General features: G+C 39.9%; 1 protein-coding gene across 3 annotated transcripts in view; it reads left to right on the top strand.

Moving 5' to 3' along the window:
- RASA3 (RAS p21 protein activator 3) overlaps positions 1-25,738 on the top strand; it is a 130,188-nt gene that overhangs the window by 87,303 nt on the left and 17,147 nt on the right. For all 3 annotated transcript variants that reach the window (XM_030954049.1, XM_030954040.1, XM_030954058.1), the window contains exons 6-14: positions 9,019-9,099; positions 11,791-11,863; positions 16,127-16,206; positions 20,228-20,332; positions 20,833-20,989; positions 21,771-21,919; positions 23,608-23,722; positions 24,599-24,673; positions 25,509-25,632. In XM_030954049.1, the coding sequence (XP_030809909.1) occupies positions 9,019-9,099; positions 11,791-11,863; positions 16,127-16,206; positions 20,228-20,332; positions 20,833-20,989; positions 21,771-21,919; positions 23,608-23,722; positions 24,599-24,673; positions 25,509-25,632 (959 nt within the window). The remainder of the gene's footprint in view (positions 1-9,018; positions 9,100-11,790; positions 11,864-16,126; positions 16,207-20,227; positions 20,333-20,832; positions 20,990-21,770; positions 21,920-23,607; positions 23,723-24,598; positions 24,674-25,508; positions 25,633-25,738) is intronic.

The raw sequence follows: 25,738 nt of genomic DNA, 5'->3' as shown, positions 1-25,738 counted from the left end.
ATATACTATTTGCTTTGCTTTAACTGGTACTTGCATCTTTTGTCTTCTCTGAATATCAGCATGTACTAGAAATAACTTCTGCTTGCTTAGCCTGTCTCTTTTCTGTCCTGTTGTTAAGTTCTTGTTCCCTGTTAATAGCTGGGGTTGCCAGTCTGAGACCAAGGCAGAAGGAAATGATGATGTCATTGCCAGGAATAGTCACTAAATCAGTGTAGAGCAAAATTTCTGTGAGCTCGTGTCTCTGCTTAAAGCCTCAGGGCACTGTTGTAGAGGATAATTTAACCATTTTTTAATATTGACATAACTGAAGAGTTTTCTGAAGAGGCTTTAGGAAGCTTGCAGCTCTCGTATAATTGGCTCATAAATTGGCTTTAACTACTAATGGATTAACTCCTTGTCCTGTGAGAACAGGATGGCTGTCACCCACTTTTTAGTCTGCTCTCTTTAGTACAGAGTACAGATGGTACTCTGTAAATTGGTGCTTTTAAAGGTCTTTCTAGAATGGGTATTGGAAAGCAAATGGGATGGTTTGAGCTGTAGTATGGAGGGCAGTTCCCATATTAATAGCAGGAAAAAAGTCTGTTTTTAAACTTCTAAGAAATGTAGATGTTTAATGACATGAGAAGTTTGCAGTTTATTTGAAGTAATGCTGGTTTTATGGATGCATATGTGTTGCCAGTATTTCTTCCTTCCATTTAATGAAGTACGGGTTTTTGCATTGGATGTAGTTTTATTGTAATATCTGTAATAGGATTTGGTAGAATGAGGAAATAGGGGCTGTGCTCATTAGCTTTCACTTGTTTTCTATATCTTATTTGTTGGCTTTGTATGAATATTTGTCCCTGTTTTGCTATAAAATATCTTTAGTAAAATGCCTGGGAAAGAAATTTTTGCTTGAACTAAGACACTAGCAGTTAATTCCTTTTCCTTTGCTCTCTCACAATGAAGTCACCGTTGCCAGTCTTGTGTTAGCAAGAGTTTTGTGTGTGTGTGTGTGACAGAAATTTTGTGCATACAGAGCTTTCCACTTAAGACCAAAAGCTACTCTGCATGCTGCATGAAGCTGCAAAAATAGTTGTAGTTCAGCTTGAGAAGGAATCTGTTCAGGGTAACACGGGTTTAAGAACATGTTTAAATTTGTTGGACTATGATGATTTTCAACTGAACTGGAAATGGGGAAGAAAAAGTAGTGCTTACATGGGGTTGCAGCTGTAATCTCAGTTTCAAGGTTTCTATTGTGCTTTTGTCATAGAGACTTTGGGGAGTATTTCTAAAGGGGAAAAACCAAAATAGTTGCTGGCACAGCCTATTCCTCTGATGTCCTTCAGGTTGATCAAAATGGGAGTAGTTTCGAGTGTATAAATATATTTTGTATATAAATGTTTCAGGGTCAATGCTTCAAATACTGTAAAAGTCTTTATTCTAGGGGAATACACATTGAGTAAACTGCTGGGCCAGGTGAAGTGCTATTTGTTTGAATGGGGCAGGGTTTCATTTAGTGCCACAGACCTTTGTGGCAGAATGAGTTGCCACATGAAGGCGAAAATAGCTCCAGTAACTGTTAATCCTCTCAAATGTTAAGGAGATGGCAAGTGTTTATTTTTGCTTTATAAGACAGAACTTGTTTGTTCACCGAAATAAACTCAAAAGGAGGGAGGGTATTATCCCGACAAGATAGGGTACTGCTGGAGTTCCTCAAGGAGAATAGTTTTCCTGGAGGGGCAGTGAGAATGGTGGGCGGCTGGACTGGAGACCAGCAGTGTGGATGAGGACTGGATAAAAACTCTCATTTCAATTTTCATGGAGAGATGAAATAATGTAGTGGGAAAATGTCTTAAGATCATTATGATAAAGCAAGTACTGATGTATTTTGTTCAGTATGGCTTTATCTACTTGGACATTGTTCCATCCTTTCTTCTCCCTGGTTCATTCTACTATGGTGGCATGGTCAGTGGTCACCAGACACTACACAGTGCTGTAACATTTTCTGTCTGTGTGGGCCACAACTTGAAGGTGAACCAGGGCACATCATTGCAGGCAATTCCCAGGATGTGGGAACTGCTGTCAAGAGGAAACTGGTCTGTTCCCAGTACAAAACAGCATTCAGGTGAGAAGAATAGTAGGAAATCTTGTTTTGGTACAAATAGATCACTTACAAAAGTCAAGGAATAGGGACTTTTGAAATAATCTTTTACTGGAGTTCACTTACTGGGAGTGGGCATGATCCTTTGGCCTCAGATGATCATCCAGAGGACAAGGACTTGATTGAATATGTGTATTCCATATTCCTAGCCTCCTTATTCCCTGGGGACACGGACAAGTTAAAGTCATAGTGTGAACTGGTAAGAAATTTTGAGGGGGTTGGGACATAATAATTGTAGTATTTTTGATGATAAAGGCAGTGGAATTAAAAACCAGAATGAAGTAAACTGTAAGAATTTTTGTCTTACTCCAGAAGAAACTGGCCACTTTGTCAGCTTCTTGACAACAAAGGGTTGTGTGTGTATGTTAAATCCTCAGTGGACATCCAGTAGATTACTTTGTGGAAACGAAGGGGAAGTGCAAGGCTTGTCTGAAGGTGCACAAACAGATGGAGCATTTGGACAGACTCAGCCCAGGATGCTGACTCTGAGTCTGTCTAGCACATGAAGAATGATGAGAGGATGAGAGCAGTCATACAGTGACACACTCTCCTGGCCTCTGAAAATTTCTGATTCAGGGAATTTCTGAGCTAGACTTGGCACCTTTCTGCTTATTAGTGGTGAATGTACTTTGTCTGAATTACATTCAGACAAAGCCCCTCTGAAACATGTGAATATAACTGGTTTATTAAGGCTGTAATAAAGGGAATAAGAAGGAGGCCTGGCAATAATTCCTGCTTACAGTGGAAGGTGTCAGTTCACTGGTCTGAGAACAGCTGCCATGTGCCCACCCAGATGTGAGGTTGGCCAAGGTGCACATGAAAGTTCATCATGCAGCATTACAGCAAAGTTCCTCCTAAACCACTGGAAATGAGAAGGGAGCTCAGCTTGTGGTGCAAAGCTACACCAAAAGAAAAGAGTATTCAGGAATGATTTGAACATTGCAAGGAAGGAACACCACCTCTTTGCTGTTAGATTAGGCAAAAAGACTGCCCTGCTTTATTATTAAGTTAGAGTAATAGCCTTATTTTATGCTCCAGGAGAAGCCCAGTCACAAGGAAGGGAGTATTTAGAGGTATTCTGGTACCTCTGCAAGACAAAGTACTCAGGATAGCACATATGTTACAAAATTACTCTAGTGAGTAGAAAAGAAAAATTGGGAAGGAAAAAAAAGAGAGTTGGGAGATCTAGAGAGACTTAAGAAGCTAAGTCATATACCCAGCTCTGGCAAATGTACTTTACCCAACAAGTACTTAGCATAAGCTAAAGATGCATTGTTTTGATGATAGTTCTGACAAATCTACCACAAGTTTGCTTTTAAGTTGGTATTTGTCTGGTCAGGCTTACCTCACAAAGTACTGAGTGTTCAAGTAATCATTAGATCACTAGAGCAAGCAAGGAGGAAGTCTTTTGTCTTTAAAATGATGCAGAGCAGAACCTGAGTATGGCCAAAAAAGTGTTTTATATGAGGTGGAATGTAGTCTCAAGATAACGAAGTGAAAGAGAGGTAGAGCAAGTGAAGGCTGGAAATAGAGGAATGATAAGATAGATGATCAAACTTGCTGAGTATCTATATTGATCTCAGAAACCAAGCAATTAAATATATGGTACAGTGATAGAAAGCAATTTTATTGAAAAAAATGATGCATTTATTTTCTCTTGAGAAATCACAGTGAGAAAACAGTCCGATTTGAGAAGGAGAATGGGAATCGTGTGCTGGTCCCTACTCTAAGCTGAAAGTGGGGAAACAGCTGTGCCTGAGTTGGTAGACTGGAAGTGATTTATTCTGGAATACAGTAAATACCCATGTGAGTTTTAAGAGCAGCAGTGTCCCTTCTGGTTTCTTTTTTTGGTCTGTTTTTGCCTTGGTTGTCCATTCTGACACACAAGGAGGCTGATGACACATGTGCATCTTGAACTAATCACAAAGCCTGTAATTTCTAAACAATTTTTGGAGTTCCCGGGCAGGAGCATGGAATGCCTGTGGGCTTAGATCATTCTGATGTTGCTCACCTGTGTTAAGGCTGATTTTGAGTATGTTTGTGTAGGGCCTGTGTCAGAGATTACAGCCAGCAGTGCCGGGTCGGCAACCCAGAGGCAGAGGAAATGCCTGTAGTGTCAGGTATGAGCTACTTAGTCTTTGTTGAAAAATCTCTTTATTTTTTCCAAGACCTTCTGCTCCTGCCACCCTCTCAGCTTCTGTAGACACAAGGGCATGCTTATGGTATGTTTTGGTTTTGAGGTTTTCTCTTACCCACTGGGAATTTTCCATAGCTTATTTACTCTTCTGAAGGTTTGGTCATGAACCACACTGAAAACTGAACTGCCTTGTTTCTTGAAACCTATTAATTTTACAAACCACAAGCAAAATACAGTGAGGCAGCTGCATTGAGAGTTTTCTCCTATGACCCAGCACTAACCTTAGCTCTGCCCAGCCAGGCTCATTCTGCCCCAGCTGGACTCCAGACAGCTAATGGTGAGAAATCACCAGTTGGGTAGACAAGATTCTGGCAGCCACCAGACATTTTTTTTCTCTGGGGTCTGATGGGTTGACTTGTAATTCTTGAATAATCTTGATTGTCAGGGCTTTTTTTCATTATTCTAGTACATGTAAATTAATTCTGCAGGTGACTAGAGTAGGGGCATTTTATTTTTACTAGCTTTGTTCACTGCTTCCCACTATGCCCCTCTTTCCCAAGATCATACCTTTATTACACATTTTTTTTCTTTTTCATCTAATCCAGATATGAACTGTCAATCTAAATAACGTGATGGCCCTGTGGCATAATTGAGATTCCATTTTATTGTCTCTGAGAAGCTGACATTTTGTTCTAGCTCTTTCCTTGCTTGCCAAGTAAAGCCAGTGTTTTGGTACCAGGCTGGGAGAGAGGATATTAATTTATTTAGCAACTTTCCCATGACTGAAGAAAATGGCTGTAACAAAAGCAGCCCTAACATTACAGTATCCTGTTGCTAAGGAGAGTGTTCTAACTCGAGTCAAACAGACCTGTGCATTGTTGAATTTTATTGTTTCTCCTCATAATGCTTTATAAGAAACAAGAACCAGAATGAAAGTCTCTCCAAACACAGCCTTCCTTCCTCAGAATCCTAAGTCTTCAGTCTTTTGACTGATTTCTTCAACATTCTTAAACAATAACTGTTTTTAAATTACCTGAAAGGCTTGTGATGCAGTCTGTTGCTGTCTGCTTCCTGTTTTCCCACATTTTGTTTCTTTCAAGGTTGCTTTTGCTTTTCTAATTCCAGAAGCACACAAAGAAGCATCTTACTCTTAAGTCATCATGACTGCACAAGAACATCTGTGTATTTTGTTTTTTTCTTTTTTTCCTTTTGTTTTTGCTTTTTCCCCAGAGAACAGAACAACTACCCAACTGTGTAAAATGCCCCTCTAGTCTAGCCTAGTACTGATGCTCTCTGGTGAGTGATACTTCAAGTGGTGTCATTGCTCCAGTGTTGCACCCTTCCTGATCACCAGTTTGGGATTTCCTGAGCTGAAGGAGGCTTCTGGACCATTAAGCTTTAATAGCTGCCTAAAAACCTATACTCCATGAGTTTCTGTAGTGCTGATTTTAATCCACATATTCTTTCAGCCTCTACAACACCACATGGCAATAAATTTTGCAATTTCATTGTGTAGAAAAAGTACTTCCTTTTGTTTATTTTTAAACCTTCTGTCTGGTAATTTCATTATGTGCCCCTTAATTCTTATTTTGTGAGGAAATGTTCTTCACACCATTCATGATTTTGTAAGCTGTTTGTGGATGGATAACTTCTGTTTTCTGAGCTGGAGAGTACAGCCCTGGCAGAGCTGTGGGTGGTTAGAAGCCATCTGTTGTTCTTCTCCATGTGTTCTGGAGAGCACACACAATTCAGATTATAGGTGCCCAATGATGTACATTGCTGTGTTCTCCCCAACCAGCTGGTGATATACTGCTTGCCTTTTTAACCATTGCTGATGATGGATGTGATAACACAGAGCTATCCACAAGAAAAACCTTCAATTCTTCTATGTGGCAATATTAGAATAGATTCTGTCATTGTACATATGTACAGTTAGGATATACATTTTTTTTTTTTGGATGGGTTCACACTTTTCATGATTCAAGTTCATCTGTGATGTTTTTTATTTTCTGTTTTGTTTGTGTAGTGATTTGCAAACTCTCTATGTTCTCAAGTGTAGATTATGCTCTCTCTAGGATCACTTTCTATTTTCTACACACTCTGGAAAGAGCTGCTTGTACTAAAACAGGAGCCATAGTGTCTCTGGCCACATGCTCTGACTGTTTAAATTTCACATAGTTCTTCTCTTATGGATGAGAGCTCACTTGGAATCCATTCATCAGCAGCAGAAAATTGGCTGACTGCTATAAAGCCATTGAGTTACTATTTCATTTTAAGGAGCTTCCAGACTGCTTTAAGGAAGCACTGGAGCACAGGAGTTCGGTTTGACACTGACACTTGGTGTACAATTGTTCTGTGAAATAGGAATGTGTTCAAGCCACATCTGCCATCCTAAAAGAATTACCAGTAGTCCTGCTGTGGCTCACTGGCCAAGTGTTTCTGCTGTGAATGTGGTTCTGTGGTCCTGCTAGTGCAAAGACCACTGGAAGGAAAGTGGTCTGTCCTTTACTTGTAAGAAAATCAAGCTGCGCCTGCCTCTCCGTGAAAACTTTCTGCTGGTACTTACTGGTTTTTCCTCCTGCATTGACAGATACTCTGTCAGAATGCTACAGTGTAAAGTTCCCCATAATGTTCTTTCTGTTCACATCTGCCCCTTTTAAATTTAAAAAGTGGCATCTCCTGTACAGTTTTGAGTATTTGTATTACTACATGTGCAAAAAAACCCTTATTCTACACTTTCTCTGTAAGGTAAGCTAGGTAAATTTGGAGTAGGATTTGATTGCTTGAAAACAGGCATCTGGTCTATTTATGAGGCCTCTGAGAGATATGGAGCTGTCAAATTTACATGTTTTTCATGGGTACCTCCTGCCTCTGTGGAGCAGCATCAAGGGATGGTGGAAGAAACTAAGTATGCATTGCATTGAGGCAGCCAAATTACGTGTTTTGTGTGTTGCTTGATGCTGAAGGTTTCTGAAGCTTACACCATGGGTTTCCAGCTGGTGCTGGGATGGAATTTGTGGCTTGAATTTCACTGTTTGTGTTGTAGCACTCTGTAGTATCAGATATGTGCTTAAAGTAGGTGGCTTTGGAGGCTTCTAGATTCTGTCTCTGTGGATGGTGAACTTGTAATGAAATAATAGAAGTCCAAAGATAAAAGCAGCACATGGCCTGTGCAATCCAGGCTTTTCCTAACTCTCTCTGTTGTTTTGATCTATGAGTCCACTTGCATATCCAGAAAACAGAACATGATTTTGTACTAGTGTTAGTGAATTAGCAATGAGGAGTCGACCAGGTGAGGGCTGTGCAATTGAGAAGCCTGTGAGTTGGTGCATTACTGGGGGCTGTCTGTATTCAAAGATAGCTACCTAGCCTTCATTCTGAGGGGCCATGGGTTGGACAATTCAGCTAGGAATGTAATGTATAATTTCAGCTACCTTTGTGTGCCCCTTAGTGTGATGTTCAGTCGTCTTCTTCTTGTAGTGCTGTGTGAATCTGTCTCTAGATTGCCCCTTCTCTGGTACAAAAATTATTCCTGAATATTACTTACTTTCTCCCTTTATGCAGGGTAAGTAATAATAGGTCTGTAGTTAAACTGTATTTAAAGTCTACACTATATGTAACCAAATAACTTGCCTTGTGGATAAAATTGTGGAGCACTATCTGTTACTGACTTATTCTCTATCACTCATCCTTACATTCTTTTGCATTGACATTACCATCACTGAAAACAGTAAAATGGCTGTTACTTTGCATGTGATGCCATAGCACCCAGAATTTTGCATGATACTTCACATTGCAATGATGGTACTGCTCACTTGCCCAGAGAGCTTTGTGGTTTGTCTTCGCTGAAACTTTGCAGTTAAAATTGTGCAATTACATCAGCCCAGCAGGTTACCTGTTGGAAGCAGAACTTGTTGCTGGAGGGGGAGTTCTGGAAACTGGCTTGTCTGTCTTTGTTTCCAGCTGGTGCTGCATTCCTCAGTAGGTTTTAACTTCTGAAACATGCAGCATTTTTTTAAGTTTTTGGGGGTAGTTGTGTTGGGTTTTTTCTTCTTCTTATTTTTTTCTTCCCCAAAGAGATGTTGAAATGAGAGTGCGAAAGTGCAGCTTTCCCACCATTATGTGCAGCAAACCCCAGTTTGTTCCATTTTTTCCCTCCAATGTCTCTGTTACTACTTGAGTGCAGAGCTGCTGAACATGGAGAAGGATGGCTGTGTCATATGTCCTGGTCTGTAATTAACACAACTTTATAAATAAATAAGCCCATGCCAAATTTTGCAAAAGCACTGAGGTCTTCATGAATGTTATTTTGAGAAATTATTTAACTGCTTCTGGGATCTGTGTGGGTTTTTTCTTATATTTCTCTTACAGAATAAATTCTGGTTATGTATTTTGGTGAATAAATTGTCACAGAATTTTAAAGTGCTGACAGCTCCCATCTTGACAGCAGACTCCTACTTCATGAACCTTAAATTGCTGTGCTTGCATAATAAAAATCCTTTGAGTTAAGGCTTTGCAGTAATTTAACAGTATTTTTGACCCTTATTAAAGTTAGTATTTAAGAACAGAATGTGTTGTCAAGTTCAAGTATAAATTAAATGTTTCTGCTTAGTGACATTTCAATTCCCTAGTGTAAAGTGTTGTGAAAAAAAAACCTATGAACACGCTTCACTTTTATTTTCCCTCCAGCCTCTTTCCATTAAATTAATTTATTTGTCTTCATTTTCTTCTTTTCTAGAGTTTTGGAGTGCCAAGGGCTACCCATTGTGAACGGGCAATGTGATCCCTATGCCACTGTTACCTTAGCAGGACCCTCCAGGCAAGTATTGCACATTCAAGGGCTTCCATTTTATAAGGGTGGTTTCTGTTTCCTTTGTCTATTAGAAATTTGCTTTCTCCTATGGACAGCTGGGAGTATTTAGACACTGCTAGAATATGTTAAATGTTGGGGTGGGTGTGTGTATGAGCTACTGAATTATGCTAGAGTAAGTGATTTGAGACTTGTTTCAGTTTTGATTTATGTAAAGATCTGAATAATTTGAATATCCCAGAGTATATAATTTGTGGTTAGTCTTAATTTATGCATCTTCTCACCTCACAGTTGGAGGCCAGTTTTTGAGCAAATTCATTGCCTAATTTTGGGCAGGGTGGAAGAGAAATGTGAATACATCAACATCTTGCCGAGTATGCACGTTTGCATGTGAATATTTAAGAGTGTCTTCACTTTCAAGGTGTGACAAATTAATATGTATGTCAAAAACCCTCAATGGCTCAGTCCTGTAATTTGATATATGCAGACATAATATCATGGATAAAATTTGGAATGAGGTTTTAGTGATGAGATGCTGCATGATGCTCTTCAGTTTAAATTTGGGATTCAGTTTTCCCATCTGTTATGAAAATTTTCTGTGCTGTTGGATGTCGCTGGTTTTTCTGCTTATGTAGTCATCTTTTATGTGTGTGTCATTTTAGAAACCAAACAGTTCTGCTGTGACCTCAAAGAATCAGATTTGGTAGCATCGGTTATTAATGATGTTTTAGAACATTTTGTTGCAAATACTATAAATAAGAAGCATTCTTACAAATATTTACCTTGCTCACAGAGGAGTATTTGAGCCTGTCTGTATTCTGCATCTTTGTCTAGGTGTGTTGTGCCTTATCTCCATTAATGGACTTGTATATTTGACTTGTACACTTCATTTTAAGCCTGTAACTGGTTTCAAATGACTGGCTGGGTGGCTGTTGACTGATTGACTTAACTCTTGAATGTCTGAATTTACCTTTGTCTGCTTCCCTATGCCCCCAGTCTGAATAATGTATGACTACTGATAATGTACTTCTTCAGAATAAGGAGCATAGCTTTATCCTATTCCTATCTGGGTTTTGGTGGGGGGAGAAGGCTTGCTTCCTATCTCCAGCAAGCAGCATGCAGCTTGTTCCCATTCACTGCTTTGTAATTGCTCAATAATTGTGCTGCCTTAATCACCTCCCGTTCTACATCCTGCTTCCCAGTCCCCTCCCAGATGGGTTTATCAGTAAAGAGGCTGATTGGCAAGTGTGACTGATGAGATGGGGTTGGCAATCTGTGCTGTGTCCTGGAGGAGATTAGTGTCTCTTATCTCTCAGCTTCTCCTAGGAGTAGTGGGATATTCTTAATCTGTACATCATTCTCCTCTCTGGATTTTCCAGTGCCTCTCATTTTAGAGTAGGAAAGCTGCTTTATTCAGCTGCAATTATGCAATGACAAGCATAAAAATTTCAACAAACATGCTGCTGTTTATGATGTGATTTGTACTTGGAGTCATCAGACTTCCTGACAGAAACTCTTTCTGTGCCTTCCATTATAGATGGAAAAATATTGTATACTGGTGGACAGGCCCATTGAACTCACATGGGAAGTCTGGAGCAGCACTGGGAATTAGATCCAGCTTCCCTTGACCTCTGTGAAATACACAGAATTGTCCAATGAATATAAGCAGTTACAAGCTATATAAGCAGCTTTGGTGCATGAGAAATGAACGATAGGTTCTGGGATGAAATGATTAGTAGGTCAGTTTTCCACATGGCTGATGTGCCTCTCCATCTGCATCTGTTTTATCTGTGCCTGCAGAGCTGTAGGGTAAGATTGGTGACACAGGACAGCACACAGCTTTTCTCTTGTAGGTAGTGAGAACAAATCAAGCATAGGTTCATAGCATTTGGAAGCCATCAGACAGCTGTTGGCTGGCCTGTGAGAAATGCATTGGCTGGCTTGAGCCCAGCAGTCAATGTCTGTGTTCTCAAAGGCAGGCACAGGCGGGTGGCACAGCCCATGGGGGATGAATGGGCGCTGCAGAGCTGGGTCAGGCCTGCTGAGTGGTTGGGAGGAGGTCTGCCACATCTTACACCTACAGGACAATAAAAATAGAGACTTCTGCTCAGCACTGGTCATAATAATCCACCACTATATTAACTAAGTGCTGCTGGTGCTGCAGGGAAAGGGATGCTCATGCAGCAATAAAAATATTCTTACTGAAGAAACCATTCTGGATTTTTTGATTGTCACTGAAAAGCAGTGATTGATTTTTCAGACCAGAATCATAAAATATGACTCACAGAAATAGCTATGCTAGTCTTTGTCTCCTGTGTTTTTAGGGTATGAGGAATTTTTGAGTCACATCAAGACTGAGACTGTCCTCCAAATGTTGCTGCTCAGAGCCCTATTCTTGCCAGTTTGTACAGATAAAAGATTCTACTGTGTCAACCAAGTGAAAGAATAAGGGTTCAAGGAGTTGTGTTTAAAACGGGATAACAAAATGTGATTACTGCCACTTTAGAGAACTAGGAATGCATTGAATCTCTCTCTTCAGTGTGTGCAAGTGTCTGTGCCTTGCTGTGCTGGAGCCACATGGCATTCCAGTTTTATCAGATAAATCAAGTGGCTGGCTATTTCCCCTTCAATGGCTCTCTCCTAGGATCACACTTCTACTAATGTTGTTTTTTTTTTTTTTTTTTTGTTTCCTGAATTCAGATCAGAAGCCAAAAAGACTAAAGTTAAAAAGAAGACCAACAATCCACATTTTGATGAAGTGTTTTATTTTGAGGTTGGTATTTCAAAGGAGCGGGTGATAAGCTGAAATACTATACTGTGGATAGTTGGCACAGCATCCTGCTCCATGTTGTGCCAGCTGTCATCTTTGAAGGCTGTTTCAAAGCATGGTGTGGGTGAAAGAAGTACCCAGGCTCAGACTGGCTGTCTGCTGAAGGAGCAGTATCCTGCTTTCACCTCAGGTGCTCTGTAGGGAAAGCTTCAAGTTGGGCACTTCGGAGCAACAGGCTTTACATTTAATCACAACTCACCCCATGAGAGTTTTGGAAAAAGCACATTTAAAAATTAGTTCAAAAAACCTGAACAAACCACACATGCAGAGAAATTATATTTTTTTCTTAGTCTGTGTTTTTATAGCTGCTCCACCCTGTCTTTCCCAGTCACTGGGAGGAAGGGTTATCTCCTTAGGAATACTGAAAACTGTAGAGGAAAAATACACTTAAACTGATTGTTCTGGCTGTCTACCAGTCTGCTGCAATACTGGTGCCTTTTCTCCAAGTGGGTAAAACCTCTATAGCTTTATTTAATACAGAGCATTTTCAACAAGTCCAGTTAAGATAAAGTATGACGTATATGAAAGTCCTCATTTTGGTTCCTTTTGGCAAGAGTAGCTCTAATTGTGGTGTGTCCATACATATACGTGCATGTGTTTATAATTTAGATCTCTCTTGAAACTTTTCATTTTGTCTTCTAAAGTATGTGTATCATTCTCTTTTTCTCTTGGATATCATAGTCCTGGTCTATGCTTGACTGTTCTATTTCAGTAGACACCTCAAAAAAGTATCTGTAATTATGAAGTTGATGAAAAAAAAGCTAGTGTAGCACAGTTGGCATGGATTGAAAAACCCTTTCTGCTCCTATGGCTTGCATCTTTCAGGTCATATTTGCATTAGAAATTGCTGCTGCCATAGGGATGGCACCTAGGGATGTGGTTTCTGGAATCAGTTCTGTGCCACAGCCCCATCAGGAAGGGAAGCTAGGGAGAGAGGAGCCATACAAGTGCTGTTGCACTGTGCAGATCTGAAGTGCACATGTCATTCTTGGCATTGCTGTCTTCCCTCTCCTGCAAACCACCATCTTTGTCTAGGAGCCAGTAGTTGCACTGACCAATCAAAGTCTGTCATACCGGCAGCAACATGCTCTTGTTGATGTAATGTGTTTGGATACAAGGAACAGATGTAGCAAGTTCCTGACTGGTAGGAGCGCTTTCTGTAGTGCCTGGAGGGCTGGGAGCCACGAGGGTAGGCCAGGATAGGTTTCTGAGGTGATCTTTGTTCTGCTAACCAGCCCATCTTGTCCTAAGATATAGGATATAGCTCCTTGCAGTGAACTTTTGTGCGTGGTTCCTGGCTTCATGAGGCTCTGTGGAGTTGCTACATGGGCACAGTTGGAGGGGCAGAGGTCCTGTGAGACCAAGTGTTGAAACTGCACTCAGGTGTCTGTGTGTTCAGCCAGGATTTGAGTCCCTCACCTGGCCCAGAACTGTGGAATTGGCAGTGATACCAGAGTGATGCTGTATGTAAGTAAACTAAGATGGGCTTCCTTATTTTAACATGGGCAGTTCTGGAGGAGCCTGTCAGTGAGAACTTTTTAATGAGAATGTAGTCCAGGAACTCAGACTGTAAGCCACAAAAACTTCACCTGATTCCTCATCCTTCTGTGTGCTGCAGAAACAGAAAATGTTTGGTATTTAAACACTGAACTTGGCAGGTGGTGCCATGCTGGGAGAGGAAGGAGAGAAACAAAGCATCTTCCAGCTGGAGTTGAGAGAGACAGGGGGCTGGGGGCTTGCTTAGCTTGCCTTTATGTGAGAGCTGGGTTGTGTGCAAGTACCAGCACAAGTAAAACCTGAACTCAAGCCCTTGCCACAGTTGTTCTGCTAACTCCGAGCAAAATGAATTCTGTGCTGGTAAGAGCAGAGCTTGGGAAATGACTGAATCAGCCAGAGCTCTGAAATACAAACAGCTCTGCACTCAGAGCCATCATAGATTTATGTCATTTTGAGAGTAGTTAGTTCAAATCAGATTAAATATCTTCAAGGAACAAGGTTCAGTAGAACTGCTGTGACTGGGAAATACATTCACTAATGAGGTGTGGGCAGACCTGTGGCTGGTGCATGCAAAGGAAGAGCTCCAATTCCTGTGGAGCTGAGAGATTCATGCTGTCAACAGCAGTGTCACTTTCTGCTTCTGAACAGCTTCATCAGCTTTTCTGCAGCCTTGCTAGCACAGTGATTGTCCAAGCCTCCAAGAAAGAAGCTGGTCTGTAAAAGACAGTGAATGGGTGCTTTCCTTTCTACAATCAAAAAGTTACACAGATTTAATTTTCTAAGTGAAAGATAGCTTATTGTTGGTTTGGGAAGTAGAAGAGCTTATTTGAGGGGTGTGGTGAGTGAAACTTGCACCTGATAGAGCCATTTTCACCACTGCTTCAGCTGCAGTGTGGTGTGGAGCTGTGTGTGCAGCTACAGGAAAATGGTCCTCTTACAGGAATTCAAGAAGGAAGTGCTGGGGACCTGTTTGTAAACTTGCATGTGCTGAAAAAACCTGAGCAGCTGATAAATGGCCTGCCAGCTTTCCCAGGTGAAAGGGACAACACAGCAGTTATGCCCCCTTTATTGTACAATGTTGTGGGTCAGCTGTTTTAGCACTGTGGACTGGGAGGTTCCTCATCTCCAGTTCCATACAGCTATCCCTTTTGGAATACCACTCTTGAGCAGTATCGATCTGCACACTAAGTAGTCATATGGGTGAACAGAGAGATGTCACACATGCAGATTCCAGCAAAACTTCTGAGAAAGTGTTTACATAGAAGGGACATGCCATAAGTTACACCTATGCTACAGCTTTTTGTAACAACTCCTGTGTTTCAGGTAGAAAGAGACTTAAAAGTTTGTTTGATTATTAAAAATTGCACCATAAGCTTCACAATGGTAGTAGAACCTATCATTTGCAGGCCTGTAGGATAGTTTGCAGAAACAGTGAAGTGTTTGCAAGGCTAGGATGAGGAAATTTGTGTGTAACTGCTGAAGTTGTAGACTGTATTTAAATCCACTGTGCTCTTGGGCTTACCAGGTGCATTTGATTCCATTAGTCTGGAGCATTTGGTCTCCAGTGCTCTGGTAGTATCTTTTAGTTCTTGTGTATCACTTTGAAAATGTTGCCTGCCTCACACATACACATATAAAAAGGCTCTGAGTGTCCTCTGCCAAAGATTGTTTTCTGGTTCCTCTCCACTTAGGCAGCTGTATCATTGCCTCCCTCAATTGCCATTTGCATCTCATGTACAGTACAAAAAATCAAATAGTCAAGTTTACAATAAAAGCCAGTTTCTGTGGGTGAGGAGTATTAAGCCACAAGCATATTCAAACATACAATAAAGTTCAGCTTCTGTGTGCAACCAAGAGCTGAACCCACACATCATCATACACCCTTGCATTTGATCAGTTCCTGCTGTGGTTTCAGCTGGGTGGGGTAGCCTTTTTCTTAAGTTTCTGACGCATTAGGCAAAAATACAACCACCAAACTGTTCTTACAATCATGGTAGAAAACATTTTGTACACACATTTAAGAAATGTTTTTACAAAAACTTTCTATGCTGATGCTCTGTACTTTTTTCCTTTTTTCTTTGCCTGTGCTTTCCACTTAATCAGTCTTGCAAATATGGTTGGTGAACTATGCAGCTGCTTCTGTATTCTGGTATGCAGAACACAGGCTAGGGTCTCTTGGTCTGCTTGGTGTTTGTTGTATGGGCAAGTTAATTTAACTTCCAGGATATCACGACAGGAAGAACTTCCTAATTTTAATTGGATACACTGCAAAATGTTTTTAAAGGTGGTTGTGGTTCCTCCCCTGTGCTCTGCAAAGTGCCTCAGGGCATCTGTTGTACAGCTGTGTTTAAAACAAATATTAATTGCCCTTTTCTTTCCCTGGATGGATTATGAAAGTGGCGCTCCTTTCAATGGTGTTTTTCTGTTGTCAGTGTAAACTTAAAGTGCTGTAGTAATATTAAAGATGGTCTTTCTCTGTAAGAAAAGTATGGACTGTCTGCTTACTTTTGGAAATGATTGTGTAACCACCACTTTATAGTCAGTAATCTGTTTAGTCAACATGTTTATTCGCTTGCATGAATGTTTTCAGTATCAGGACTGAAGTTACTGCTGATAGTAAAATATGTGCTCTTCCAAAGCTTTGTGAAAGTTACATCAGAATGTTTTTGTATCAGATCAAGCTGCTAAAAGTTTCCTCCTTTTTATTAGGTTACAAGACCCAGTAGCTACAACAAGAAATCCCATTTTGACATTGAAGATGTAGATGAAGTGGACAAAATGGAGATTAGGTAATATAAAATGCGTTATTAGCGCAAAATTATCTTCCAGAGTTGTGTAACTTTGTAGTAGACTCTGTTTACAAAGTGGCAAGCATGGGTTTTCTATTGATAAATCAAGGTGAGTTTTTGTCACTGTATCTGTATGTTTATTAATCTCCACGGTCCTGTAGATTCTGTCTTGAATATGTGTGATGCAGGAGAGATCCTTATTATTTTGCTTTGTTTCTCATGTGCACTGTATATGTATACTGATATGTAGTTGTCATTAAGCACAGCCTTTTATGTCTGGGCTCTCCTTTCCTCCCTCCCTCAGTTTCCCAGGACAGCCCAAAGACTTTGTGATGCTCTAAGTTACAGAATGTATTTTCTTTTATCACTTAATTTTAGCAACCTGTATAAATAAGGTCCTTCATCCCTGAAAGGAGTCTCCTGAACTCGAGATTTCCTGGGGCAGAGACAGTTTTTCATCGGTTTTGCCTTCCAACTTTAACCCTTTATTGCAAGATTTGGTATGATAAAAGTGAAATCAATCACACAGGAAAAAAGCAATTCTGATTTCAAAGCCAAAAAAAAATCCCACCCCACCCTGTGCAACCCTCTTAGTACTATTTAAAACCTGCTGAGGCCAGTCAACATTGTCTGTGGGGACAGGTGAGTATAAAGAGGGGTGAGAAAATAATAGGAGGTGCAAAACTTGAAAGTGTCACATGTGTCTTACCATCAGATACTATTGGATCTTGGAGGCTTGGGCCATCTGGTGCACAGTAAATGAATACTGCTATTTCTGCATCAGGTGGTGAGAAATTCCCCTCTCCTTTATGGTAGTATTTGGATGAAGAATAGTAGCACTGCCTCTCTCCCAATATGTTCTTGCTACAGAGGCAGTGAGGTGGCTCCCAGGAAGTTCCATAGTTCCTTCAGGATCACGCTGGCTCTAAGGAAAGGAGGGGAGACCAGGAAAGGGGAACAATACTTACTCCCAGCAAGCAAAACACATCTGTGTTCATGAATGGATCGAGGGCTTTTCTGATGTGACAGCTGCTGGCTCGTGTAGCCTGTCAGTGCAGTGTGACAGCACTACAGGAGCATTGATAGGTTTGTGTTTGCCATGGCTCTGAGGCAGGAAAGGGAAGCTATTCATATCTAGCTATTCATAAATATATATATTCATACATGAGAGAGGCAAGAGCTGTGCTGCTTCACAGAGAACATCTGCATCAGGCAGTGCAAGGGTAGCTGGTTTAGGGCAACCCACAGCTGACTCATGGGAGCAAAAGCAAGGGCCCAGGTGCAGGGCTGAGCTGCTTTGGTGGTGTCAGTGTTGCAGCACAGCAGGTGACCCAGTCCTAGCACCAGGATTTCTGCTAAGCTTGCCTTGTGTAGGCAGACATGAAGTAGCATGCCCCATATTCCAGGGGATGTATGTGATGAGCTGGGCCACTACACCATGTCTCAGAAGTCCCAGTCTAGTCTTTATAACCATGGTGCCCAGCCATGCACTGATTTTAAATGAAGGCTAGGATTCTTTGATAGATTTTTTTTGATAGTTTTGAAGGAGATGCTAGACATTGGTGTACAGCAGTTACATATTGCTTAATATTTCAATTATATTCTTATTTTGTACTACTGGACTAAATGAAATTATAGAGTTGTTTTACTTGCTAAGTATACTTTCTGGACAAATGACTCATCTGCAGCAATAAAGGATGTGGAGCTGAGCTTCAGAAAAGTCTATAATTCCTGAAAACCAATACAGCACAGTGTGGTACAGTTGAATAATTTTAGAGAAAGCTTGCAAAATAGTTGGGAAAAGATTGAGCACTTAAATAACAGGCAAAAGCAGATAAAGTGTCAGTCTTGGTTGGGCAAATTCTCCTCAGAGCTTTTGTCCCCTGTGGGACAGTGTGTTTTTGTTTCCATCTTGGGTTCCCCTTCCACCCCCGCTTACTTCCTCCACTCTGTTTAGTGAGAGTCAGATTGCCCCCAGGCCCTCTGGACAGATCATACAATTTATGGGTTTGGGGATTTGTTTTCTTTTTCCTTTCCTGAGAAAGATACAATTCCACAGGGTAAAGAGGAGACTTAGTCTCTCATGATTTCTCTCTAAAGCTATGAAAAGTTTTCTCTTTTTGAGTGGGTGTAGGAAGTTGTAGGCAGGGCATATCAGCACTTGGGGACCAGATGTTCTGGTGAATTCATTGTTTCTCCTCCCCCTCTCTCCTGTTTGTTTCTTTCTGTGACTACAGTCTGACCAGTTTCAGAATAACACTTGTCATAATTTTGCCTTATAAAAATCTTGGGAAACAGTGATCTTTTAGACTCTGAGATCTGTGTCTTAACATTTTTAATAAGTTCTGTTTGTTCTTTGTATTCCAAGAGCACCAACCAATAACTTCAGAATTTGCATGCCTGCTTTGCTCTACTGTGTAGTGGGAGATCTACTTTGAATTTTTAGTTTCTCTTGTACAGATCCTTTGCACTGATTTTTTTTCTATAACTTTGGGGAAAACCTTTAGCTGTCTGTGTTTGATATTGCTAGTTGGTATCTTAAACGAGTTTGGATAAACTAGAAACCAGTTGCCTGTAAATACTTGGTAAATTTTAAGTTTGACTGTGTAAATAGGCTTAAAGATTCCTCTCCTCCTGAAGTTGCTTTTTAGCTGTCTGAACTGGTTTGTAAGATAATAAACCATCAAATATGGAGAAAGGAGAGAGAAGGTCGAATTTTCAAAGAAGTTTTTTTCCTTTTGGAGAGTTCTTGCCCTGCAGAAATACTGTCCAAATTATCAGAGTCTAAAGAGCTTTACCTAGCAGGCATGCAGTGTGAGCTGATGGTGTGTCTAGTGTATGACAGCTGATGCAGGAGACACTGTTGAGAGATACAAGGCTCAGAGGATTTAAAAGTAACACATTCTGTGCTTGCATAAGATAGGATAAACCTTTAACAGGGCTGTCAACATCTGTTCCTTGGCCAGTCTGCTGTGACTTGCTTGGCACCAGGTGGGTTGTGTAAATAAGTCCACAACTGGAAGCCTTTGCACCTTATCCAAATTAAAGTTGCTCTTCTAAAAATTGTCATTAGTTGAAAACTTGCATTTCTTTCCATGTACCATCATTCCCCCCAAAAGTTTAAGGCACGTTCAAGCTGTCACTTAGCTGCAAAATAGTCAGGTGATCTTGTTTTTTTAATAAAAATAGCTCTTAGAGAAAACCTTAAAATACATACAGAAACAAATACCCTGGGAGTGTGAAACCCTTGCCTCAAGGTGGGTATGGTAGAGTTAACCTCCATGCTGGGTTGGACACCAGTACTTCTGCTTTGAATCTCAGTGCAGTTGTTTTCCATCCAGATATTGAAGAGCATATGAAAAGGAAGAAAGGATCATCTACAGATAGATACCAGAACTTCCCAGATGTGAGGGACCAAGTGCCAAAATTTGTGTAAGCCTCAGCCAGTACACAGATTCTACTGAATGGTAGAACTATCCTACAGTTTTAAATAACCCTACAGAACCAGTTTAGGTGCCATAAGTATATATGCTTGACACAGGAGTCTTCCTAAGAGCTAGAAACAGGAAAAAAATGTGTAGAACTAATTCTGTAAAGCTGCCACTTAGCTGTTAGTAATCCCAAATTAGACAGGGATTGACAATATGTAGTCCTTAAATAACTTTGTACTTTTTCCCCTGGTGTCCATTTTACCTGTATTTTTCCATTATCTGGGGTAGCCAGACAGCCATCTGAATCTTTATCAATATGGACAGTGGAAACAGTACAGATGAGAAAAGTTAATCTGAATGATATTTTTCACTGATGGTTTATGGAGGTGAATTGTAAGGCTTCAGAAGTCTAAGGTAAGGTTATCTCTTTACTATTTGGAAATGATTGCTGTACAATTTCAAGTCTTTCTAACTCATAGACTTCAGGGGAAAAACCCTAACAAATTTGGAAGAAATGTTGGGTTTTTTTATTAGTAGTAGTATTGTTTTAATTTCTTAATAGTATTTTAAATTATTTGTTTTTATTACAGGGTTGATCTTTGGAATGCCAGTAACTTGAAGTTTGGTGACGAGTTTCTAGGAGAACTGAGACTCCCTTTGAAATTTCTCCGACAGTCCAGTTCTTATGAAGCATGGTATTTGACATTTTTCTTTTGGAGAATAAGTAGAAACATATGTCTACTCTGAAGACTTAAGAGTAATTACTGCTATGTGATAAAGTTTAAATGGATTTAAGTTGTATCTTTTTTGTAAGCAAGCCAAAGTAATCTTAGCAAGTGTAAGAACAAGAAATTTTGATAATATGATTAGAGGTTTCAGTCTGCCTCTCTGTAGCATGTGGGAGTTCTAGTATGTTGTTTTTATATTATTTACTGCAGTTCATCAGCAGTGCTATGGTTTTAGTGTGTGGGTTTTTAATCATATCTACATAAATCTTTGTGTTCAGAACTTCCCATGTTGCAGTTGGTGCAAAACAGACTGGCAAACTTAATTAAGAAGGCTGATTCAGAACTCTCAAGAGTTTGATACATATATAAATACTCTGTGTATCTGTAGAGTTTCTCTATGCTCATGTATAGCCTGAGAAGATCTTGTGTTTCAGCACTAAGTTTCTGTCCTATTTTTTGCATATCAGGTATTTTCTGCAGCCCAGAGATAATGGTAACAAGTCATTGAAGCCTGATGACCTTGGTTCCTTGAGGTTAAATGTGGTTTACACTGAGGACCATGTTTTTTCCTCAGACTATTACAGTCCACTGCGAGATGTCCTGCTAAAATCTGCAGATGTTGAGGTAATTTGCTAGTGTTGTTGGTTGTTTACTTGCAGATCATCTTCACAGGGGTCTCTGAAGATTTGTCACTATCTTGCTGACAACATAGTTGTGTAATTACCAGAGAGGTCAGCTCTTCCTTTTCAGACCTCAGAGCCTTGTTAAGCTCTGCATATCCCTTGTGCTTGTTTTCAGTCCTTGCAGAGCTCTTTATCTGTGTTCTGTGGGTGAAGGCAGACCCAGGAACACAGTGGTTTTTTAGCAGCAGCACATTCTCGGTGATTTTTTAATTTCAATTGTTTACCTTCATTGGACACAGGAGCAGGTTTGTTTGCATAATTGGGAAAAACCCAAACCAAGAACTAGTCCTGAAACATCAGAGATTTGGACCATGTGTCCCTTTATGTGTACTTTTTACAGTTGTAATGGTGCTTTTGTTTTTTCACTAAAAGAACTCCTTCTGTACTCACTGGGACTTGAAATTGCAAAGGGTTAGATAGAATTTCTTTCTCTTCACTTGCTTCCCAGGCAAGTGACATTTACTGAAAAGACAGCCATTAAAAATGTGGGAGATCAGAAGAGACTGTACTGTAGTAGTTTTTAAATTGCTGCCCTCTTGTGACCAGAACTTACAGCCCACAAAAACTGGGATGTGGCATCCACCCACGTTATATACAGGCATTTGGGTAACTGGCCATTGCAACTGTTGTGGGGGGTTCTGCATTAAGAAGCTAATGGGATTGGAAAAAAAGAGTGGTTGTTCTGGAAGGATTTCTCAAAGTTTTTATCTTCCACCGTTCAGCCTGTTTCAGCATCAGCTGCACATATTTTGGGTGAAGTTTGCAGAGAAAAGCAGGAAGCAGCCATACCTCTGGTCAGGCTTTTCTTACACTATGGCAGAATTGTGCCTTTCATAAGTGCCATTGCGAATGCTGAAGTGAAGAGAACTCAGTAAGTACCAAAACCAAACTGCTGTCAAAAATACCTAAACTGCATTGGCTAGTGCCAGAATCCTCCACTCAGTTTCTAGAAATATGCAATTTCAGAAGAAAATGGTGGGGTCATTCCTGTTCTTCTTAGCTGTGTGGTAGAGTTCTTTCTAAATTCTTTCACTGCTCTCAAGATCTGGTTAATTTGACCTTAGGGAGGAGTTCCCATAATTTTTTGTGGAAATTATTTGCAGGACTATTCTAACATGTGAGAGCGGGGATTTTTACTCAGTCTTGAGTATATATGATAACTGAAATTCTACATTACTTTCAGCTGTTCATATGAAATAATTTCAGCTTTGTGTGCTAATAAATCATTTTATGCTGAGTAAGTGTTTGTTGAATTTGTTCTAAACAACAAGCAAGTTTCTTCCAATCATAACTATTTAAGGCAAGCTGTGTGTCTAGTCATCCCAGTTAAAGGGTGAAGGATTAATGAAGGATTAAGGATGGGATTGAATTTGACATGGAAGGGCAGAAAATTAAGTTGGTTTTTTTCAGCTGCCTTTTTTTTTTTAATTCCTTGTTTGACTTATTGGTGGGCTGATAGTTCAATAGTGTAAGATCTAGTGTTCATACCGAGCAGATCCTAAAGAATATTTGCTGCCACAATCCTTCTGTCTGTGTAGTCATGCTCTTGACTAACAGTAGAAGAGAGAACTGGGAGTCAAGTGGAATGACAGATACTGACTGCAAACTTCCTTAGTACAAAATAAAGTCTTTGTGTGGGTTGATCTTTTCAGAGTGTCTGAGGGATCGAGTGTTTTCTTTCCTGTAGGTAGGTGTATTTTTTCTGAACTGCAGGTTGACTGAAACAGCATGGTTGCTGTAGCATGAGAAAACTTGCTGATCCCTAGTCAGTCATGTTAGTTTGATAAAAAAGCAGCAAATATACATATTGTAGATGAGATCATTGGCTATGTACCAATTTGCATAAAGTAAATTGCTGAGCAGGGAGGTACAGGTACATGATAGAGCAGTTGGCTGAAGCTTTATCAGTCACAGAGGCTGTGTGTCTAATACAAGATGAGCTCTGTGCAAGAGAGTTTTAGGCAAACCTGAGAGGCTGCAAGATGCCACTTTGCCACACAGTTATCAGGGCTGAACTGGGGTCTGCACTGTGTTATCACAGAACAGTGCTCCAAGTCCCTTAGAAAATATGGCTGTGCCATTGGAGCCTGTGTTTTCTTTTTCCTCCCAACTCACAAGTACTTATTTTGTAGGTGCAAGTAGTAGGTTGTGTGCAATGTCCAGCGTAGTTGTGAGACTAATCACTGCCTCTTTCCCTTACTCAAATTAGCAGTGTTCAGTAGCCTGTGAAAACAGATGTGTTTCTCAGATTTGTGCTGTAGACCTCTTTGATTTGAGCCTGTGTATCACTGTGTATGAGGATAGTGCACTGAGCACACAATGCTAATACAATGAAGATCTGTAGTCCCTCTGAGTTTTCCAAGGCTGCTGCTTTTCTGTTAGACCCTGGAAGTGCACTAAATGCTGCATGACTGCATTTAATGGCAGTGTGGTGTCAAAGGGAGATTTTGCTTGTATATTCAAACCTAGAATTCTGTGACCTTTCACTGCTGCTTTTATTTCCATGTATTAGCAATTCATTACAAAGAGACTAAATTACAGAAAACTGTTCACTTCCAGAGATCCAAACACCATTTTCAGAGGAAACTCGTTAACTTCCAAATGCATTGATGAGACAATGAAACTGGCAGGGATGCATTATCTGCAAGTTACACTAAAGCCAATTATAGATGAGGTAAGAACAGTTCAGACTGTTTATTTGGTAAAATATCATTGTAAAGGCCTTCAGGGAACAAATACTGTTTATAGTTTCTCACTTTAAGAACACTTTGTAAGAGTAATGTTTAATAGCTATTAATAGCTTGTTTCTGCATTAAAATCCTGTTTGTTAGGTTAGCCACAGCTGAGTTGCCCAATTCAGAAACAGTTGGATTGCATTAAAGGAAAGTAAAATTTCGATTTATTAAGCCACATTACCGTGTTTTATAGAAACTAGCTATATTGTTTATGAGAAATTGATAAATAGTATATCCAATAGAAAGCTGTTGTGAAGCTATAAATAATGCATTTCATCCAGTGGGTTTAAAGGGATGCAGTTATTCTGAGATAACTGTGCATGTGATGCACATATTGGAACAATGGTTTATTATCTATCCAGTCCAGAATGGTGGGTGTGGATGTTTTAGTGCTGTAATTGGGCAATACTTTCAGACCACAGACTTCCTTCAAATGATTTGGCAATTTCTTCAGCTGATCTTGTCTTAATATTTCATCAGAAAATGTCAAGTTTTAAAGAATATGTATATACTTTCAAAGTTGACTGTTTTGGAAAAAATAGGACTTTTCTTGGACAGGTTTGCTTGAGAAAGTCTAAAGAACCATTCTGCATTTCAGTTGAAGTAAAGGCTACAATGAATTAATGCTGCTTTTTGGAAAAAAATTAAGATCATACATAATTTACCTTTGCTGTTAAAAGAAAAAATACTGTTTATAAAGTTGGCTTTTGCCTTTTATATCTCATCTCAAAAGCTAAACTATTAAGCTTTTTACAAAACTTTTTGTACTTGTAGATAAATTTACATGTCAATTGTTAACTGTATTTTTTTTCTAGATCTGCCAGGTCCATAAACCTTGTGAAATTGATCCTGTGAAATTAAAAGATGGTGAAAACCTGGAAAATAACAGGGTATGCATTAGATTTTGAAGACAGTCTCTGTTTATGCCATCAAGTTTAACTGAGGTCCTCAGAAGTTTGATCTTGCAAATAATTTTGTCATTCATTAGAATACACTGTAAGCTTTCTTGGCACCACCCTTAGAATTATTTCACAACAGCTTTACATTATGCTATAAATGCAATACCTGTAGAAAGTTAATGACTTCTCCTGCTGCCCTGAGGACGAGGATAACTTATCCTTGGAGAACTCTCTCTTCAGCTGTAAGGAGGCTGTAGCAAGGTGGGGGTTGGCCTCTTCTCCCAAGTAACAAGTGACAGGATGAGAGGAAGAGATCTCAAGTTGCATCAGGAGAGGCTTAAAGTGCATATTGGGGAAAACTTTCATAAGGGTGGTCAGGCACTGGAACAGGCTGCTGAAGGAAGTGGTGGAATTGGCCTCTCTGGAAATGTACAAGGGGCTTGTGGATGTGGCACATGGGGACATGGTTTAGTGGTGGACTTGGCAGGGCTGGGTTAACTGTAGGACTCAGTAATCTGAGATCTTTCCCAGCTTTAATGATTCTATGATTCTGCTGATGATGTAGTAAACAGTGCTAGAGGAAGGAATGATTTGCCATACTGCTGTGTCATTTAATGTTTGGTTTAACAGGAATGATATTTTTACTCTTCTTGTTGAATATATGCATTTCCCAAACAGTATAATTGAGTGAGAGTTTGTTTTTCAAGTGCATAATGTTGAAAGTGGGAATCTTTTAATGATGCCACTATGAATAAAACCAGGAATAGTGCCACTTTGCACAGCAGAAAATTACACTAATTTTGTCATAATCTTTGCATTTTTTCAGGAAAATCTGAGGCAGTATGTTGATCGCATTTTTACTGTAATTACAAAATCTGGTGTAAGCTGTCCTACAGTGATGTGTGATATTTTCTTTTCACTGAGAGAATCAGCTGCCAAACGTTTTCAAGGTGAGTTTATAGATATAATTTTATTTTGCATACCTGATAGCTTTTAAATACAGGTGTAGTCTAGCAGTCTGCATAATCCCTGTTGAATTTAGTATGTGAACAGCAG

Source organism: Camarhynchus parvulus, chromosome 1 (genome assembly GCF_901933205.1).
Source record: "Camarhynchus parvulus chromosome 1, STF_HiC, whole genome shotgun sequence".
NCBI classification, from domain to species: Eukaryota; Metazoa; Chordata; class Aves; order Passeriformes; family Thraupidae; genus Camarhynchus; species Camarhynchus parvulus.
This window is presented reverse-complemented; position numbering and strand designations above follow the sequence as displayed.